Source organism: Pelecanus crispus, chromosome 10 (assembly GCF_030463565.1).
Source record: "Pelecanus crispus isolate bPelCri1 chromosome 10, bPelCri1.pri, whole genome shotgun sequence".
Classification (NCBI taxonomy): domain Eukaryota; kingdom Metazoa; phylum Chordata; class Aves; order Pelecaniformes; family Pelecanidae; genus Pelecanus; species Pelecanus crispus.
In genome coordinates this window covers 937,327-957,260 of record NC_134652.1, presented here as the reverse complement: position 1 = coordinate 957,260, position 19,934 = coordinate 937,327, and the positions used below count along the sequence as shown (strand labels likewise).

At 51.6% G+C, this 19,934-nt stretch overlaps 1 protein-coding gene across 2 annotated transcripts in view; it reads right to left on the bottom strand.

Annotated features, from left to right (window-relative positions):
- Nucleotides 1-3,941: 3,941 nt before the first annotated feature.
- The window catches only part of STK32C (serine/threonine kinase 32C), a 101,933-nt gene continuing 85,940 nt past the window's right edge, over nucleotides 3,942-19,934 (bottom strand). For both annotated transcript variants that reach the window (XM_075717625.1, XM_075717626.1), the window contains exons 3-12: nucleotides 18,088-18,239; nucleotides 14,750-14,923; nucleotides 14,182-14,219; nucleotides 12,667-12,756; nucleotides 12,036-12,139; nucleotides 11,820-11,936; nucleotides 8,959-9,084; nucleotides 8,649-8,780; nucleotides 5,577-5,644; nucleotides 3,942-4,080 (exon numbers count right to left, since the gene is read on the bottom strand). In XM_075717625.1, the coding sequence (XP_075573740.1) occupies nucleotides 3,942-4,080; nucleotides 5,577-5,644; nucleotides 8,649-8,780; nucleotides 8,959-9,084; nucleotides 11,820-11,936; nucleotides 12,036-12,139; nucleotides 12,667-12,756; nucleotides 14,182-14,219; nucleotides 14,750-14,923; nucleotides 18,088-18,239 (1,140 nt within the window). The remainder of the gene's footprint in view (nucleotides 4,081-5,576; nucleotides 5,645-8,648; nucleotides 8,781-8,958; nucleotides 9,085-11,819; nucleotides 11,937-12,035; nucleotides 12,140-12,666; nucleotides 12,757-14,181; nucleotides 14,220-14,749; nucleotides 14,924-18,087; nucleotides 18,240-19,934) is intronic.

Here is a 19,934-nt window from a genome sequence, read left to right as displayed (position 1 = left end):
GGGCTTCAAAAAGCTTTCAGCGCTTTGATGCTTTTGCGGTTCATGCCGTCACGCAGCCACAGAACCATCAGCTGCGCCCGCCCGGCTCTGCCAGGCACCGTGCCGCACCACGCCGTTGGCAGCAAACGCGGAGTAGCCGGCACGCCGACCCGCTCGCTACGCGGCCGTAGAGTCCTGCTGCTGCTGGGTAGGGCACGCGCGGCAGCCTGGGGTGATTACACCCGTGGAATTTGGGTGCCGAACAGCTCCAGCCTGTGATGTGTAAACAAGAAATGTAATTATAACATCCACTTTTTATAAGATTCAATGTTTGGTTTTTTTTTTTTCCTACAGATCAATAACCTAGAAAGGACAACAAATCCTTGGCAATGTTAAAAATACACATTTATTACTCCACATATGCAATGGCTTCTCGCGGTATCTGCAAAAACACAAACTCATCATAACTTAAATATTCTGTGACATGGTAGAATTTTCATGCAATAAAATTACAGAAATGTATTAACATAAAATACAAAGATATACTTTACATATATTTCCACTGATATAATTCTAAAAAATACCCTACCAAGGCATCAGGATTTCAGCACTGTCCAGTGTCGAGTTCATACTATTGGCCTTTTTGCTATTATTTTATTACTCTTATTCTCTTTTTTGGCAAGGCGGAGAGTAATAAGGAACAGGCAACAGAAGAAACATCAGGACCTGATCTGGCATTTGTTTTCTATGCAAAATTCCCAGTGAAGTCTGTGGAATTCAATGGAAACACTTAAAAGTATGCAACTTTGCAAAAGTTCATAATACAACAGAGATAAGAAAACAATCTTATGGCAACGAATTTAAGGAGAATAATTTATAGGTGATGCAGACTTTTCACAGTGAATAATGGCACACCCTGTATAAATCTGTCATACAAAAAAATACATGTATTTAAGTATTTATATACAGAAAATTATTGTGTTCTGGTTGTAGTGGAGACGTAAACCAGAGCTGCTGTTGACTTCTTTCAAGCTCTGCACGATGGGGTTTGGTACCAGGAGCATTTCACGACTTCACTGCGAGTTTTGCTCACGTCTGGAGCTGCATCAGGCTCTAACGCAAGAGAGACTAAGAGGAGAGGAGCGGTTCAGAGGATTCCAAAGCCATGTGTTTTTCACAGCCCTTCCGCGGAGAATAACCCTCGGCACCAGCCCGGGGTCCCCAGCGCACGCCTCGTGCCCGGCGTCACCAGCTTGGCTCCCGGTGTGGCCGGCTCGGCTCCCGGCGTGGCCGGCTCAGCTCTCGCTGCGGGAGGCAGGCAACACGGCTGCCAGCTGCCGGTTCATGCGCTGGCCCCGGCGAGCTGCCCCCCAACGCCGCGCCCCGCCAAGGACCGGGGCCGCTGGCCCTGCGCGCGCTCACCCGGACGGCCGCAGCGCAGGCAATTCAGCAGCGACGGCTACGAGCCACCCCGGCACCCGAGGGCGGCGGCGGTGGGTAACCCCCCCGCACCCCCAGACACGAACCCCCCCCTGCACCCCCAGACACGAACCCATCCCCACCCCAGCCAGCCGGCCACAGCAAATCACCGCTGGAACGGCGCGGGGAGGGAAGGGGCTGCCGTCGCCCGCAGGCGTTCCGCGCGGATGGGGGTAGCCCTACGTGGATGTCCCTGCAAGGAGCCGCGGGGACGTGCGGTAGGCTCGGCCGGGTCAATCAGCGCAGGCTCGTTACGGGGACGCAGATGGGGACGCGACACAAAAGGGGCCGGGAGAGCAGCGGCACAGCGGGGACGGAAGGGCCCGGCGTATCGAAACCCATCACGGGGATTGTGACAATGAAGCAAACGTGTATCTGTTTCTTACTATTTTTTCCGTCTTTTCTTGTAATTTCTTCTCCAGGGACGAGGCACAAACGGGTGTCAATAAAACCTGGTTCCCCAGTGGGCACTAGTGAAGTTACGCCCATGCATTATTTAAGATCGATAATGCTCACCGCCAGCAAACGGGGCCAGAGCACACGGCCCGTCCAGACACACACAGGGTTCTGGTGTGCAGGAGAAGGTAATTAGGTGATTAGGGTAATGAGGCTACCCTGGTGCCCAGTTACACGGGGCAGAGAGGGCAGGACCCCCCAGCGCAGCCCGGGATCAGAGCCGGGGCGTAGGTTCCCTCCTGCAGCTGGGGAAAAGGCGCAGGGGAAAGCATTTATTGCAGACCTCGCCCGCCGAACGGCTGCAGCTCCCCTCCAGCCCGTCGTTAACGCAGCTCCTAATGAGGCGCAGGCCGTGCCCGTGCCCAGCCAGCGTCGGTCGTCTGCAGGGGAGGACCCGCGGCTGCCGCGGCCCCGCGGTGCCCTGGTGCCTCCGCGGGCACGGCCGGGGGCTGGGTGCTCCCCACCCCAGCGAGAGCCGCCGCGGCTGACAGCGGTCACCCGGCTCCGTCCTGGAGATAACTGCCACGGCATCACAGCTTCGGCTTCCCTCCCCTGCCCCGGACAAGCTGTGCCTGAGCACCTGAACACTTCTTTTAGAGATTTCTGTGAAAATTTGGTTCTGCACAATTTTAGCCACGTACTAATTTCCACATAAAACTGTGGAAAATAAATGCGTCGTGTCATTTGTCATATAAAATTCTTTCGTACCAGTTAATGCCTTTCTGTTTCATCTGCAGAAACTGAAAACGCAGCAAAATCCGTCCTGAGGGAGTCTGCATCTGTTAAAAACATTTTCTATCCATTTTTGCGTTTCCAATATACAGTAAGGATGCAAACCCTGCAACCTCTTAATGTCTGGCAGCAAACAGGTGTTGATAGTTTGAAAGTGAACGCAGTTCTAAGGAAACCCCTGTGTATCACAACAGCCGTACGTTGCAGCGGAACCCATGGCTCATTTCTAGCAATAGCAACCAAAAGCCACTCTACAGCAAATTAAGCAACTAATATAGTGAAGAAGAAAGGCAACATCCACAGCTGGAACAAGTTAAGGAGATCTCCCGTCTTATTAAGAAGTTAAAACAGGTCTTGGTAAATTATATACAGTACTTTTACTTTACACCGAAAATAAAGTAAATCGAAGGGTAAAAGAAGATATTCCCCTCTTCCATAACCGAGCAGCGTTGCAAGGCCACCCACTTTGCCTCCAGTAAAATCTGAACCCGTGATAAACTGCGTCCTCCGAACCTGGACAAGCAGAACCAAACCCTCCGATCCACTCGCACGGCTCCTCGCCACTCGCAGCAGCTATGTGAAGAAAGCAAATATTTTAAATACATTCTGCATCTCAATCACGTGTTTAATCGTTACCGAGCCCCAGAAGAATCCATGGAGTGCACAAAAAAACATTTATTTGCCCCAAGTCGGGAAAGAAACTCTGACAGGTGACGAGAGGACAAGGACGTGCCCGGGATGTCCTCAGGCTGCAGCACCCACACAGCCCGAGGCTCCCGGGGGCTGGTGCCACCCGCCGCAGCCCAGAGAGGCCCCGGGCTGCTCCGATTCACACGGGAATTGCTTGTCCCTACGGCAGCCTTTACCAACAGGGAATGCCAAAGTAAAATTTAAACCAGCTATTCAGCCTTCCTCCCTCTCCACACCTGCTCGGTGTCTTCCCTCGTTGTACCCAAGGACATAACTTCTTTTCTTGTCGTCTTACTGTATTAAAAACATGTGCAGATCAGCAATCTGCCATTAAAAAAGAACAAGTAAAGAAGTTGATCTACCTCCTCCGACAAGTTGCATAGCAAGTTATCTTTACCCACGACAGGCAACCAGCGTGCTGAACCGGCGCTCCGTTCAATCCAGGAATGTAGTTCTGTAAGAACTCTCTCTTTTGCTACAGCTTTGCAAGACGAGTTGTCAGTGCTCTCCGGTGGGATCGGAGGACAGCCTGTGGTGCTCAGCACAACCTGAGATGGGGTTATGGGCACGGCGCGGGCCGGCGACCCTCGCCTCGCGGCTGCAGCCTAGCTGCTGCCCGCGGAGGAGCAGACGGAGCTGCACATGTTCAAGTTGGAGGTCTCAGACTCGGCCTCCGTCTCGGCTTCGTCGGTGGTCTCAGGGGGGGACGCGGACTCGCTGATCTGCTCTTGGCTCTTCTTTAGCCTGTGCGGAGCAGAGGAACCGTGCGTGACACAGTCATCCCCAGACCAAACACCCCGCAGGAGGAGTGGTGTGAAGGTGGTCTGAACATGAGCCAGCAGCGTCTGAACACGAGCCAGCAGTGTGCCCAGGTGGCCAAGAAGGCCAACAGCATCCGGGCTTGTGTCAGGAATAGTGTGGCCAGCAGGAGCAGGGAGGTGATTGTCCCCCTGTGCTTGGCGCTGGTGAGGCCGCACCTGGAATGCTGTGTCCAGTTTTGGGCCCCTCAGCACAAGAAGGACATTGGGGTGCTGGAGCGTGTCCAGAGAAGGGCAGCGGAGCTGGGGCAGGGTCTGGAGCACAGGGCTGGTGGGGAGCGGCTGAGGGAGCTGGGGGTGTTCAGCCTGGAGAAGAGGAGGCTGAGGGGAGACCTCATCGCTCTGCAGCTCCTGGCAGGAGGGGGCAGGGAGGGGGTGTTGGGCTCTTCTCCCAAGTAGTTAGCGATAGGACGAGAGGAAATGGGCTTAAGCTGCACCAGGGGAGGTTTAGGTTGGATATTAGGAAAAATTTCTTCACGGAAAGGGTGGTCAAGCATTGGAACAGGCTGCCCAGAGAGGTGGGGGAGTCCCCATCCCTGGAAGCGTTCAAAAACGGGCAGAGGTGGCACTTGGGGACATGGTTCAGTCTGGTCTACCCTTGATTGGTTTAGTGTGGGCTTGGTAGTGTGGGTTAATGGTTGGACTGGATGATCTTAAAGGTCTTTTCCAACCTAAACAATTCTAGGATTCTATGATTGTATACAGCAGCCAGCGTGCCGCGGGCTGCCCACGCACCACTCCTCACGAGGTGCCTACGGCAGAGCCATGGTAAACGAGAGGAGTCTTTCCAGAGCACACACAGAGCACGTAAAAAAGTCATGACAGGGACCGAGGTATCAGCAAAACACACCAAAACGCTCTGAAATACTCGGCAGCGACCTGCAAAGCTTCGGCTTTCAGGAGCGCTGCCCACCCAGACCTCGCTGCCACGCACCACCTCCTCCACGCAGGCTGTCTCCTGTTTTACTTGCAAACCAAACATTCCCATGTCAGCGTGCTCGAACACGGGGGAAAGCAGCTGCTTTAACTCCAGCGCTTTTACTGCCTGCTCATGCCCTGCAGAGATTTTAGCACGTTCCTTGCCTTCATTTTCCAAAACATCACCCTCTAAAAGCAGGACGGATGAGAAGATGCAATGGGGGAACTGAAGCAGTGTCACATACATATGTTAAATCCCAGAAGTCTCTCTGCAGCGTATTTATTTAATGGCTGTGATTAATAATCCCTGAGCTTGTCTCCCTTTTTGGTGAGAACTGCTTTTCATACAGAGGCAGCACCTGAGCTCCTCGGCTGATGTCGGTCACCCAGGGCTAAGCCTGCAGCGAGATGCTCCCGGCCGTCAGGCACTAGCACTCTGATTCCTAAGGGACATCAGGAAAAGGAGTATTTTTTCTTTTGAAAAAATTACCCCCGCATACTCACTTCTCTCTGTTGAAGATGACAAAGTCTTGCTGGATAGCTTCAAGGCATTCTTGGAGATAGTCATTTTCCTGTTGAAGAAAAACAATACATGCATAAGGCATAAGCAGTCCCATTTGCATCTGACTGCTGCCTACAGCATCGCAGCGCTTCCAGCTGTATGCACAGAGCCTCCCAGCCACCAGAACCTTCAGCCGAAACAGGTGATGGGAACAGCACAGCTGCCTGCCTGCATGGCTTTCCCCGGTGGCTTGTTTCATCTGTGTCCTGGTTTCGGCTGGGATAGAGTTAATTTTCTTCCTAGCAGCAGGCATAGTGCTGTGTTTTGGATTTAGTAGGAGAAGAATGTTGATAACACGCTGATGTTTTTAGTTGTTGCTGAGTACTGCTTATGCTAGTCAAGGACTTTTTCAGTTTCCCATGCTCTGCCAGATGCACAAGAAACTGGGAGGGGGCACAGCCAGAACAGTTGATGCAAACTGACCAAAGGGCTATTCCATACCATATGACGTCATGCTCAGTATATAAACTGGGGGGGTTGGCCGGGGAGCAGCGATCGCTGCTCGGGAACTGTCTGGGTATCGGTCGGCGGGTGGTGAGCAATTGCGTCGGGCATCACTTGCTTCGTATATCATTGTTATTATTATCATTATTATACTGTTACTATTAGCATTACTATTTTACTTTATTTCAATTATTAAACTGTTCTTATCTCAACCCAGGAGTGTTTCTCACTCTCACTCCTCCGATTCTCTCCCCCATCCCATCGGGGCAGGGGGAGTGAGCGATGGCTGCGTGGTGCTTAGTTGCTGGCTGGGGCTGAACCACGACAATCTGTGGCGAGCACAGCTTTTCATAAAACACAGATAGCACACGGTCTTCCAGATAAACACAACACGTTTATCTGCGTATTCTGGTTTTGGGAATGCTATCTGCCCACAGGAAGGAAAGCCAGCGCTGGGAGAGCTCAGCGCACAGCCTGCGCCTCTGAGTCCTTGCAGGAGCAAGGCACAAACCTGCCGCCTTGTCCCACAGACGGCCCGGCCAGGGGCTGTGCGGGGAGGCTGGCAGCACCCATGGGGCAGGAGGGAAAGGCGGGTGTGCAGACAGCCCATGCATCCCAATTTCTGCCTTCATTTTACCTCCTGCATCACCTCTGCCTTGGTGCAGAGACCTCCTCCGAAGCCAGACGCTGCCGCTCCACTCCACCTCCAGCCCAAGCAGGGACGCCGTCTCCTGCCCAGCCAACGTCTCGCCCAGCCCTCGCGCTGCCCACCCGTGCACCCCAGCCACGGCCACGGCCACGGCCACGGCCATGGCGAGGGATGGGCTCCTGCCTGACGCCTGCGCGTTAAGTGCCCTTAACTCTCCTGGGAGCTAAACCTCGGAGAGGTACTTGCAAATTTGCTTATTCCGTTTTTTCTTCCCTCACTTCCCGATTTATTCTTCAGCATCTACAGTAAGTCTCATTGATTGCAGCATTAACTCCTGCTGAAGAGGGAAGGGATGCATTGCAGTTAATTGGCGCAGACAACGAGACAGGCAAAATCCTGCCCGGCACTGCCTGCTGCTCTCAGACAGCGGATGGTCCTGACCTCGCTGCGGGGGGCAATGTTTGTTCCCTTAGCCTGGGATTTGCGCGGCTCAGAGGCACTGCGCCGGGGAAGCAGGGACAGCGGGTGATGTGCAGGCTCTCACAGGCCTCCCCGGCACACCACCCTACCTGCAAACACCCTGTCCTGCTTTGGGCTGGGATAGAGTTAATGTTCTTCCCAGGAGCAGGCACAGTGCTGTGGTTTGGATTTAGGAGGAGAATAACGCTGATAACACGCTGATGGTTTAGTTGTTGCTCAGCGCTGCTTATGCCAGGCAAGGACTTTCCAGCTTCCCCTGCTCTGCCAGGGGCACAAGGAGCTGGGAGGGGGCACAGCCAGGAGAGCTGACCCCAACTGCCCCAAGGGCCATTCCATACCATCCGGCGTCATGGGCAGTATAGAAACTGGGGGGGTTGGCCAGGGAGCAGCGATCGCTGCTGGGAACTGGCTGGGCATCGGTCGGCGGGTGGGGAGCAACTGCATTGGGCAGCACTTGCTTTGGATATTATTATTGTCATTATTATATTGTTGTTATTATCATTACTATTTTACTTTATTTCAATTATTAGACTGTTCTTATCTCAGCCCAGGAGTGTTTCTCACTCTCACTCCTCCGATTCTCTCCCCATCCCATCGGGGCAGGGGCAGTGAGCAATGGCTGCGTGGTGCTGAGCCGCTGCCTGGGGCTGAACCCCAACACACCCCTTACAAAAACCCGCTTCCTGCAGGACCGAGTACCTGCTCTGCTGCGTGAGGAGCTGGTTTTACTCCTGGGACGTGTCTGCTCTGTAAAACCAAGGTTCTTGTATTTGTCTCGCCAGAGATATACAAGCACCGTGAGTCCCGCAGTGAAAAGAAGAAACAAATGCATCTCATCTCTAGCTTAATTTCCCAGCTAATGGACCCCTCTCTACAGAAAGCGCTCGTGGGCACCCTGGCACGCTTCTCCACACTCACGCGTGCCGGCCTCCCCAGCCGGCACAGCCAGAGCTCACCCCAGCATGGGAGCCTGGCAGAGCCACGGGGCTTACCCAGCCGCACAGCTCACGCGGTGAGAGAAAACCTGGGATAGTTACCCAAAAATGGGACTGGCTGGCCAGATGTTCCTGCGTGGCCATCAGCAGCGCTTGGATAAACTACTACTGTGGCACCGCGCCGACAGCTGGTGCAGTCACTGGGCAGCGCCTCTCGGAAAGGTGAAGATCATATGGATGTGTATTTTTTTTTAGTTTTTCTCTTGACCGGTGGGCCCAGACCTCTGTTTCTCATTTCATTTTCCAAAGTACAGATTACTGTGAAAGAGTTTTATCAAACTTAGGTAAGAGGAACATTTGGCTGCCAGGAAGACGCCATTGGGCAAATGTTTTTAGCAAAACAAATCTGCAGTTCCTGCATTGTCTCAGTAACTGCTGCTATGCATCCCCAAATTGAGCAGCTCAGCCTTTTTTCCTGGCTGGCTGCTACCCCAGAAAGCACTTACGGACTGTGAGCTGTCTTTGCTGTTATCCCTCGACTTGTTCTTTGCAAGCCTCTTCTTCTTCTTGTGCAAGGGCCTCGACTCCAGAATCATCTCCTCCAGCTCGAAGGTGGGGTCGCAGTGCAGGCGGCCCTTCTGCCGGGACACAGGACACGGCATCATGCATGTTAGGCACAGCAGAATACACACAGCAGTGTAGCAAATACACTCAGAAACTACTTCTCCGTCCGAAAGCCTCTGCTGAACGCAGCGGTTCCTCTAATGACGAGGACCAGCCCTGCTCGGGGCAGGGACACAGGTCGCTCCTACTCACATTGGGGACGAAGCCCGGCTCCACCCGCTTCTCACAGACGTCGCTCCAGACCACGCCGGACAAGTACGCCGAGGCCTGAACGTCAGCCAGGCAGGAAAAGCGATGCTCAGGGTTCACCGTCAGCAGCTGGGGAGAGAAATGCATTCCCGTCAGAGGAGAAGGAAAAGGAGCCCGGCATCGTCCGGCCATCCGGATGCACTCAGATGGTTCAGCCGTGCTGCAGCCTTGCTGTCATGGGAAATATGTAACAGACTATAGGAAAAACAACACGCTAGAAAAATGTTCTGGAGGTTGTGAAACCAGACAGCCAAAAATTCAGCACTGTGAGCACTCGGACCAGCATGGGTTTGCTCCTCCCGTGCCTACCTACGATGCACAACCCTTCACCACAGCACCCGGGCGCTGCCGCCCCGGCACGCTCCTCCCCGTGCCAGGGACAGACCTTGCTCCTCCGTAAAGATTCCCCCGGAGGCTTATCATTTCGGTTTCAACCTCCACACGTCCTATTTTCACACCACTTCTGTGACACCAGGGGATACTACTCCGTTTATCACACACAGAGATTACTAAGCACAGAGAAAAAAAAATAGTCGCTTGATCCACTGAGACACCAGTCAGAGGACAGACTTGATGTTTCAAAGAATTCAGCACCATGTACTACGCTGTATGCTCAGCTGACTTGAGTTACAGCTTCCAGGGCTGCTGGAAGCATGCCTAATGTGGAGATATGTCTGATGTGGAGTTATGTCGAATGGGGAGGTATGTCTAACGTGGGGGTACACGCTGCAGCGTAATTCTAGGCACACTAATTACCATAGAATCATAGAATCGTTTAGGTTGGAAAAGAGCTTTAAGATCATAGATGGCTACAGCCCTTTTGCAGGAAATAAAATCAGCGCTGAGTATTTTTCCAATGCCAAAGGTAACTATGCAAGAAGCAGGTAATCATGACCATACTTAACAGCCCGCCAAGCAAGGAAATGGCCTCAAGTTGCAGCAGGGGAGGTTTAGATTGGATATTAGGAAAAAATTCTTCACAGAAAGGGTGGGCAAGCATTGGAACAGGCTGCCCAGAGAGGTGGTGGAGTCCCCATCCCTGGAAGTGTTCAAAAAACAGGCAGAGGTGGCACCTGGGGACATGGTTTAGTGGGCATGGGGGTGTTGGGTTGATGGTTGGTCTGATGATCTTAGAGGGCCTTTCCAACCTCAGTGATTCCTAGTTTTAATTTCATTAAAAAATAATCCAGCCATCAAGCCAGGAACATGAAATTAATTATTACTCTACCCTTAATTGTGGACTTGGTAGTGTTAGGTTAATGGTTGGGCTGGATGATCTTAGAGGTCTTTTCCAACCTAAATGATTCGATGATTTTAAGTGCCCAAGCATGGGATGCTTTTGAAGAGCATGGAGTAAAAGACCGCCTCGACCAGCAACTATCACCTGGGGGACTTTTCAGGCACTTTTTCACAGCATAAAATTATATTCATCTTTAAAATGAAAAGGGAGGAATTCCCAGTTCCTGAGTAAGGCTGCTTTGAGGGCACCAGCCCAGCAGGAAGGAGATGCAGGGCATCGATGCAGGGAGCGGGGAGCAGGGGCTGGTCCCGGCGGGCAGGTGGGCAACGAGTGCAGCCCCCCGAGCTGCCCCAGCGGGCAGGACGACGGCTGGGGTGCCCCAAGCACAAAAAGCCCAGCACTTTGGGGGGACATTGGGGGTTCTTCCAGGCTGAGGTGGCTGCTGGCTTTTTTCCTGCTGAGACATTTAATTCCCGCCCAGTCTCCAGAAGCCCGACTGCCGGCAGCCCAGCAGATGGCAATATGAACTTGCTGAATGCTCCGCTGCAGTCATAACTAACCCTGCGTCTCATTAAAACAAAATCTAATTATGTAAATTGTCCACCCAACATTAACTTACATTGGAGTCACTTATTTGCTGTCAGCACCGTGTATATCTTTTTTATAGCATGCCCATCAGCTGCTTTTCTGAGTTCTCAACAAGCAGCAGCTAAAACCTCAGCCTCCACGCCAAATCAACAACATTCTTGTGTAGCAGTACGAGGAAAGCAGCAGACCGTCCCGTGGGTATGGGAACCCCCCCAGATTTGTTCTCACAACCCAATGCACCGAATCGCACCCTTCGGCCCGGCACTGCTGGCGAGAGAGAGCAGCTAACGCAGCAGCGGCAGCGCACGCTCCTCCATATCACGTGGCTGTCTCAGCCATGATCCCTGCCTTTTTAGGTTAGAATCACAGAATCATCAAATCGTTTAGATTGGAAAAGCCCTTTAAGATCATCCAGTCCAACCATTAACCTAACACTACCAAGTCCACTCTAAACCAATCAAGGGCAGACCAGACTGAACCATGTCCCCAAGTGCCACCTCTGCCCGTTTTTTGAACACTTCCAGGGATGGGGACTCCCCCACCTCTCTGGGCAGCCTGGTCCAATGCTTGACCACCCTTTCCGTGAAGAAATTTTTCCTAATATCCAATCTAAACCTCCCTGGCGCAGCTTGAGCCCATTTTTTCTTGTCCTAAGCGATCTCAAGGTTACGACGATCTTGATGGATCGAGGTTACGAGGATGCTGGAAGGGTACAGTTCTAGCCCAGGTAGGAGTTTGATTGTCACACCAAAACCAGCCTTTTTCCTTCCCTTGCTGTCAAACATGATGCATCTTATTACAGAGATGATAAAAAAAACAAAACACAAGATTTATCTGTGCTTAGGCCTGAACCAAGCCATAAAAATTAGTCCTATTTTAATTTTACATCATTTTTTAACTGCTGAAAATTTTCCAGCTAGTCCCGCACGCGCTGCAGCTAATGTACAATGTAAACCACGCCAGCAGGACTATTTACCTTTCTTAATAGAGCAACCATTTCTTTTGACCACGCAGACGAGTACTGAACGCTGACAGTACTGAAGAGCTGAACTAAAGACTCCACAGGGTTGTTGGAGTGGATGTCATACGGTCTCTGGGGGAAAAAAGCAGGAAGATGAGAAGAAATTCCCTCTCCTCTCTGCAGTCATTCAGAAAGCGTGTTCTTAGACCTCGGCCCGTCCGGGAGCCCTACCCAGCCCCGCAGCAGTTCGTACGCCATGATTCCCAGGGACCACCAATCGACCTCGAAGGAGTAGCCCGTCCCGCCGTTCAGGAAGGAATGGAAAATCTCCGGGGCTGAACAGAAAGGGCAAAATGCAACAGGTTATTCACTGACTTTTTTTAGTTTGTTTCTATTTCAGTATTTCATGTAAGTCAGTACGTAAACCTATGGTTATTTTAATGTGCTACTGCCTGAGGGGAGCCTTTGCAAGTCAGAGGCAGCAGCAGCAGCAGTGGCGGCGGCGGCAGCAGCAGCAGCATGCCTGCCCTCGCTGGGCAGCGGGGTATCTGGCACATGCAGGGAGAGCCCTCCCAGCCAAGCGAGTCAAGGACAGCAGAAACCTGGCACCCACCAGGACGCACCGAGTCGCAGCCCGGGGCCAGCGGGGAGGGCAGGGTGGAACGGGGAGGGTGTGCCGACAGCCATTCATTCACTCTGGGAGTTTCCCAAATGATCAGGCTCTGAAGAATGACTTGGGTGCATGCATTAATGCGCCAAATTAATTCACTGCCTTTGTCACAGACAGGGACTGTCAGGCGGCATGCGGTGAGCGCTCTTAAAATGTAAAATACAGACATAAGGAACAGCTATTATTTCTTACCCATGTATGGCTTTGTTCCAGCTAATGCGGTTGCTCTTTCACCATCCCTAATTATTGTTGCAATATTAAAATCTGTTAAATGTGCATGACCTTAAATAAAGACACATTTTAAGAAGGAATTAATCACAGCGCAGAGCAGTGGCAATGTAGAGCCAGAATACATTTGTTTCATAAGCTTCTGCCCTCAGAGAGGGCAGCACATGGGCACAGGCAGGTCAGGGTTAGACCCCACCAAACGGCCATAACAGATCCCGAAGCTTTCCCAGGATGTCAGCCTGGCTAGGTGATTAAATGGTAGCTAGCTTTGGGTCTTGATTTTAAATCGCACTTGGAGTGAACTAGTAACCTACGCCAGCTCCGGCACTCGGTCAAATTGCTCCATCCAGAACCTACAGTCAGCAAGAAGTCAACTGGGAAACACTATACTAAGATATTGCCTCGGTTGCATTGGTTAAAACCCTACAACTATTTTTGATAAAAGCCATTGAACCACAACTACCCCAAAGTCCCAGAGCTAAACCGCTCCACTGGCATTCTGTACAGACCACAGCAAATTTGGACATGCCAGCTGAATGAAGTCATAACAGTACTTCCCAAACCCTCAGCCTGCATGAAGAAATCATTAAGATGCTACAAAAAGTGCTGTAACACCTTCTCTCTGTTTCTACTTTCTCTGTCATCAGGACTGCAAGTTAAAATTCAGAAAATGTCATTATTTTCAAGCCAGCCTGGTATACAGAAAGCCCACCCGCTTCCCCTTCTGGAGGCTGCTTTCTGCTCTCTACCTACAAGGCAGCTATGGAAATGGTGTGTAAATCACAGACTGCCTTGTCCTGTGAACTCTTCCCTTACATCTCCTTTTTCCCATTTGCGTTTGGGCTTTATGCCCTGCGCTATTTTCTAATGAACTTCCATGCAAGTCCAAGCTTTGGTTTTTATGAGGCTTTATGATAAAACTCAGATGGTTTGGAGCCTGAGAGATTGCGTCTTCATTTTATAAGACTTACTACTGGAATAGAGGTCATTATAGGATCTCCTATGGTGTTTCTCCTATGTAGGCCACTGAGGCAGTATTACCAATAGATGCTCTCATAAAGGTTCCTGAGCTCACTCCACCTGCCTCAGCCCAGATCCATCCCCAGGAAGACATCAAAACTATTCTAAAAGCAGGTGTGCTGATCAGTCACTCTAAAACTCAACAAAGAGGGTTCTTGTGCTTCGTGCCCTCCCACGACGCCGGGTTCGGCATCTCTGGCATGGGTGAGCTGTGCACGGGCGAGACAGGAGGCAGAGCGTGGGCGAGGCGAGGCGGGGGCAACGGGGAGAGGGGCCGTCCTTGGTGGACCTCCCCTGGCATTACAACGCGCGGGTACGTCCGACCCAACACCGGTCAGCTAGGAGGAGTGGTGCCTTTTTCACGCTTTTCCCAGATAAAAAGATGCAGGGTATTCAGGACTGTAAGGAATCTGGCCCTCGAATGAAGGAGGCAGACAAAGCAAGGCAGAGAGATCCTACCTTGCTCATCGAGGAGGATGTTGTCTGGTTTTACATCTCTGGGAAAAGAAGCAAGGTTACAGCAAGATGAAATCTCAGTCAGATCAAGGATGCGACTCAACAGCAAAAAGCCTGCAACTTTTTTATCTATCAAAAATCAGAAACAAATAAAACAAAAATACCCTAACATGAGACGAGTCCCTTTATGACGGACTAGAAATATGCTTTTCCTGGGCAACTGGGCAAAAAAGTGGGAGCATCCGACTTGTTCGGGCATCATTTCCAAGGAAAATTAATAAGAGAAGACTGGGCCTATTTCTGTGAGATTGCTTTGAAACCCGCCCGGGAAGGGGCTTCCAGCCCCCCGGCGAAGCGTGAGGCTCCCTCTGAGTGACGGGGAGCAGGACCAGCGGCCGGAGGGCGCCCAGGGCCGGCACTGCTGGTGCGGTTTAACGCTGGCAGGTCCCCGACTCGCGGGTACCGATGGGGTTAAGGCCCTCACTGCAGCAGAGACAGCGCTGCCCACCCCAAACCAGCGACCGGCAGCTCCCACCGGCTACCGACTGCGAGGAAGGGACCGCGTGGTTACCTGTGGATAATATGTTGACTCCGCAGGTAGTCGAGAGCCAGCGCCATCTCACAGATGTAGAGTTTGACCGTGTCTTCCGTAAACTGAACGTTCTGCTGCAGATGATAGCGCAGGTCGCCACCGAGAAGCAGGTCCACCACCATGAACATGTCCTCCTCGTCCTGGAAGGAGTACCTGCGGGACCGGCGGTGCGTGAGCGAGCAGGCTGACTCTCACGGGAGTCACGAAGCCAAGTCAGGCTTTTTCCCTCTCCTAATTACACAGCTCCTCTGAAAACTGCAAACAGCCCCACCACAGACACATGCCCGCTTCGGCGTTCACACCCTTCTAATTAAGCAAGCGCAACTCAAGCCGCTGTCCTGTTTTTCAAGCTAGTGCTACACTACGCAACACTTCCTTTGAAGAGGCAAGCATCCCAATTAACTTTGCCCCGCTCGCCCCGCCACCGTCACCTCCCGAGCGCTGCCACGTAACCCCGCCAGCAGGCAGAGCTGCAGGCAGAGCTCGGGGCTTTGCTAGCCAGTCACGTCAGAGACACTTCGCATTTTCCGTTGTGAATAATCCGATAAACCTACACTTAAAATATCTCTGCCTATCCTGAAAAAAGAATTGGAAAACACAAGTGCTAATTTAACCAGAAAAACCAGAAAAAGAGATTTATATTTACTGTAGAGTAAAACGCCTCTCTAAATCTCCAGTGGATCCTGCAGGAGACTGACAGCAGTGAGGATACACTACAAAACAACGTTCAATTGTTATATTTGGCGACAGTATTTCTAAGGAAAGAGCATGTGGGATTGTATAATACTTATGAATCACACGCTTCTGCTCTCATTTTAAATGTAGGCTTATTCTAAAACTACGAGCTGAAGGGGAAAAATTTGCTAAGAGAGCAAGTTTTCTTAAGAATTTCATTACTTATTGGAAAAAAGTATTTGCAATTGCTAAAATGCAGAAAAAATAAATATTAACTTGTTTGGCTATTCTGGAATAACAGATCAACAAAAAGGATGTAAAGTATTATCAACTTTCACCACTTTGGGTACGAAACTTTCCGAATCTTTGACAATCTTCCCGCCCACCAGCCTGCCGCGCATCCGACCTGGCCGGAGAGGGAGGGGACGCCGGCGGCCAGCCGGCTGCCCAAGGCTCAACCTGGCTGACCAGCCGAGGTGTGCAGCTTCCCCGGGAAAAACTGCTGCTTCTGCCCCTCTTCTGAAGCTACGAAACCAGGGAGCCGGTCACGGGGCACTGATTCTAGCCTTAAAAACACATTTCAATAGTAACACAACACTTGCAGTCTCTGAAGGAGATTACTGTGCACCGTGCATTGCAGATGCACTTCCTCGCATTTTTTACATAATATATCATTTTTGCTCAGCCATTGTTTTCCAAGTAAGCATGGCCTTTATTTTACATTTACTATTTTCTCCTTGTGGTTGTGGCTGCACAAGTTTTTAAGCAATCTCAAAAACAGCTGGGTTGGAACCACTGCCTACCTGCCTTGATGACACTTTAAGCCACAGCTGCAGAAGCCTGCCTTTACGAAAAGCCACGCTACCATTTGAGAGAACGCATTTCAAACCATGCCAAGGGTGTGCAAGACACTTGGGGAATAAATTCTAGGCAAAATTTTGAGCAACCCGGGTCACACATACAGTAAGAGAAGGGACGACTCTTCCCTTCTCAGTCTGCCACCCGGCACTAAATGGGATTTCAAAGGTTTTCCATCACCTCTCACAAATGTCACTCTTCTTGCGGTCTGGGAATATAAGCCATGAACTCCTTATTTCTATCACCCTGCAACGTGTCCTGTATTGGCTCGTGGCCCAGCTCCCTCCCAGCAGAGCTCCGAGATGCTTGCTGGCACACCGTCAGTTCGTGGCGTGCGGGTCGACGGTGGCTGAAGATGACGGTTCTCCCGATCCCTGCCCCACGTCGGGCGCTGCTTCGCAGGGCAGGGAAGGCAGAGAGAGGACGGACCACCCGGACCACCCGGCAGCAGGATCCGGGACGGGGTGACGAGGCTGACTGCTAAGGACTCATCCCAAACTAACCAACGATCTGAGGATATAATGCGCTATTTTCTAAAACTTGTAAATTAATTTTTCGTGCAAAATTTGGTCATGATATATCTGAGCTCTAAAGGAATATATTTTATTTGAGCAGTGAATGTGCTGCAAAGCACTTTTTGCCCTTACTTGTTCTCCAGCAAAAGGCCACACACCTGATAATTTGAAGAGAGATCATACTTTTTTTCAGCAACAGATCACTAAACATAGTTACATTTCAAATTGCTTAATACTAACTTGACTGTGCGTGCACTGGCAAAAACTATCCTCGTTACTGAGTAACATTTTAGGGTCTAATTTTAAAAAACCTCCTCAAATCAGGCTGAAATCTAACAAATAGCTTTAGCTGGTAATGCTTTTGAAACATGTCCTGTCTAGATAGTCACAGTAAAAAAATGACATGCAGTGTATCTCCTTGGCTTCCCTACGCCCACGTTAATCCCCCCAGCCCACCAGCATCCCTCGGTGTACGTCTACGCAGCCGCCTTTGCCGTGCCTGCGCAGAGCCAAACACGGTCAGGGCAGCTTCGAACCACCCGCTAAAACCTCCTGCGTTGGACCTACCTGGGTAACACCTTACCGGGCACAGTGGCTGCGGCTGAGAGCAGTTCTGTTTGTTTAAACTATTACCCAATCTCTGCAAGGTCGAGTCCTTTAGAGGGACCAAATACTTACTGTGTAAAACACGACATATTTTGTGTAATTTTTTATTAATAAAAGTTATAAATCATCATCTCTAAAAACGCCAGTTTCCTTGACTTTTCAAGCTGTTATTTGCTACAGAAGTTGGCCCCACGCAGTATCCGATTAAGCACAGGCTGTCCCGGTTCTCGGTACCTTCATGCACATGAGATGGACTATTTCTTTAACGGCAATCACCGGGAGCATCGTCCTTTCCCCAAGACACCTTAGTCAAACTGCACTCCAACCCACCATAGTACAAAAATATTTTACAGCTAAATTGGCAGTGGGTCCCTTAGGAGGGACCCGACAGTGGTATTTGCAAGAAGGCTCTGGAATACACCCAACAAATGCACGAAGGGTTTTGATCGAAAAAGAGAAGCTAAGCTGTTTTAAAATGCTTGGTGCCATAACATTTGGGTATCTTCTGTGCTATGTTTCCTGAACGCATTTCACGTTATCATGGACCTCCACTGTGGCAGCTCACTGGGATGCTCCCACGGACCCCACGGGACGGGGAGAGCGTGGCTCTGCGAGCACCTGAGGGCAGGCGGCCCCAGAAGGCAGAGGGGAGGAGACGCTCACCAGAGATTCACCAGGAACACGTGCTCGATCTCCTGCAGGATTTCCAGCTCTCTGAACACATTGCGAACCTCATCTCTCTCGATGCACTGTTGTTTGTTCATGTACTTCATGGCGTACATCTTCTCAGTGTCTCTCTTCTGCACAATACACACCTAAAGTACCGCAGAAGGGGAAGGAAAAAAGAGATTTAGTAAAATGTTCTGTAACCTCATTTGCTGCTTTACTGGGCTGAGACCCACACCGCTCAGCACTTCTACCATATAATAGTTGATAAATATTCCCGATCCCTGGGCCGTGGCTTGGGATCTACAGGCACAAGCATCCCCGCTCCAGGCGCAGTGCCCATGCACTCCCATTCTGGGCACTGCACCCCCCCCAGTTGCCCTTAACTGCGCAGCCACACGAGAGCTTCCTCTGGGATGCGATGTGCTCCGGGGAGAGCTTTCCAGCAGGGAATGGTGTCTGGGCGCTGTGGGAGGGAGCTTTGTGCTCGCTGCCTCCGAACGGAGACGGGCTTCGGGCAATCGCGGGGCTTCTCTCCCAGCCTTGGCTCCATGCTGCTCAGGTCCGCTGGCTGCCAGCCTCCAGCGCCGGCAGCCCCCGGCGCGGCGGGATAACCCGGCACCTGGCCCCGGCCCCTGCTCTGCCGACGGGCACGAAGCCCGCCGGGCTGGCACGGGCTTCCCGCCAGTAGAGCCTGTGGTGCGCCTCCCTCCCTTCTTCTGAGGGATAACGGCACCTTAATTAGCAAGGTAACTATTGTTAAAAGAGCTGATTAGTTATGAAGTTAACTATTTTTAAATGAGCTAATGAAATTGCTACATCTGGTATGATTACACCCGTCCGCTTTCAGTTATCAGACACGCCCGTGATTACACCGTGCTGGATGCGTTTTCTTTGAAAAAGGCGTAATTCGGTATTTTGGTCATGCAGCCTTCGCCTGGAGCGGCGCGGGGAGGCGGAGCTGGGGGTGGCTTCGGGCCGCGCGCTGGCGAGCAGGTCGCGTTCACACAGCACGGGAGCGCGCACAGGGCCGTTCGCTGGACGGCAGAAAACACCGCAGCCAGACGGGAGCCGCTGAACTCTTCCGTGCTTCTAAAATGCTGCCATCAATAATCATTTGCAAGCGCTAATGCCGCACAGTATAATATTATTGAGGACACATTACAGCAAGAAGGTGACAAAATAATAGGTGGTTATCGTTAGCCTGATAAAAACATCCCAATTAGCGATGCACACTGAAATTACGGGGACTATTTTGCAGTCATCATTACAATTACAGTAAGGATGGAAAATTAGGTATTGAAATAACTCCTGGCACACCACAGACCTCACTTTAAAGGCGCATTTCTCGGGCAGCTTGACCCGAGCAATTTTCTCTGTTGAACTCACACTTTGCCCAGAGGCGGGCTCGGCTGGCAGAGCCCAACCGTGCTGGCGCGGGAGCGGGCTCGGCCGGCACGGCGGGTGGGCAGCCCGGCCCCGTGGCCACAGCAGGGCACGTCTTGGGCCACTGGGTCACCGGGCCCCGGCTCAGTCCCCGACCGAACCACCGCTGCCGGCCGCCCGTCCCTCGGCTGCGGTGGCACCAGCAAGCCCGACGCCCGCACCCGGTACCCGCTCCTGAGAGCCGTGCCCGGCGCTGGCAGCTGCGCCGAGGCAGAGTTGAAATTCGTGATGTTTTCCGAATGTTCGTGATGTTTTCCGAATGATGTTAGAGGTGGGGGAGTCCCCATCCCTGGAAGTGTTCAAAAAACGGGCAGAGGTGGCACTTTGGGACATGGTTCAGTCTGGTCTACCCTTAATTGGTTTAGTGTGGACTTGGCAGTGTAGGTTAATGGTTGGAC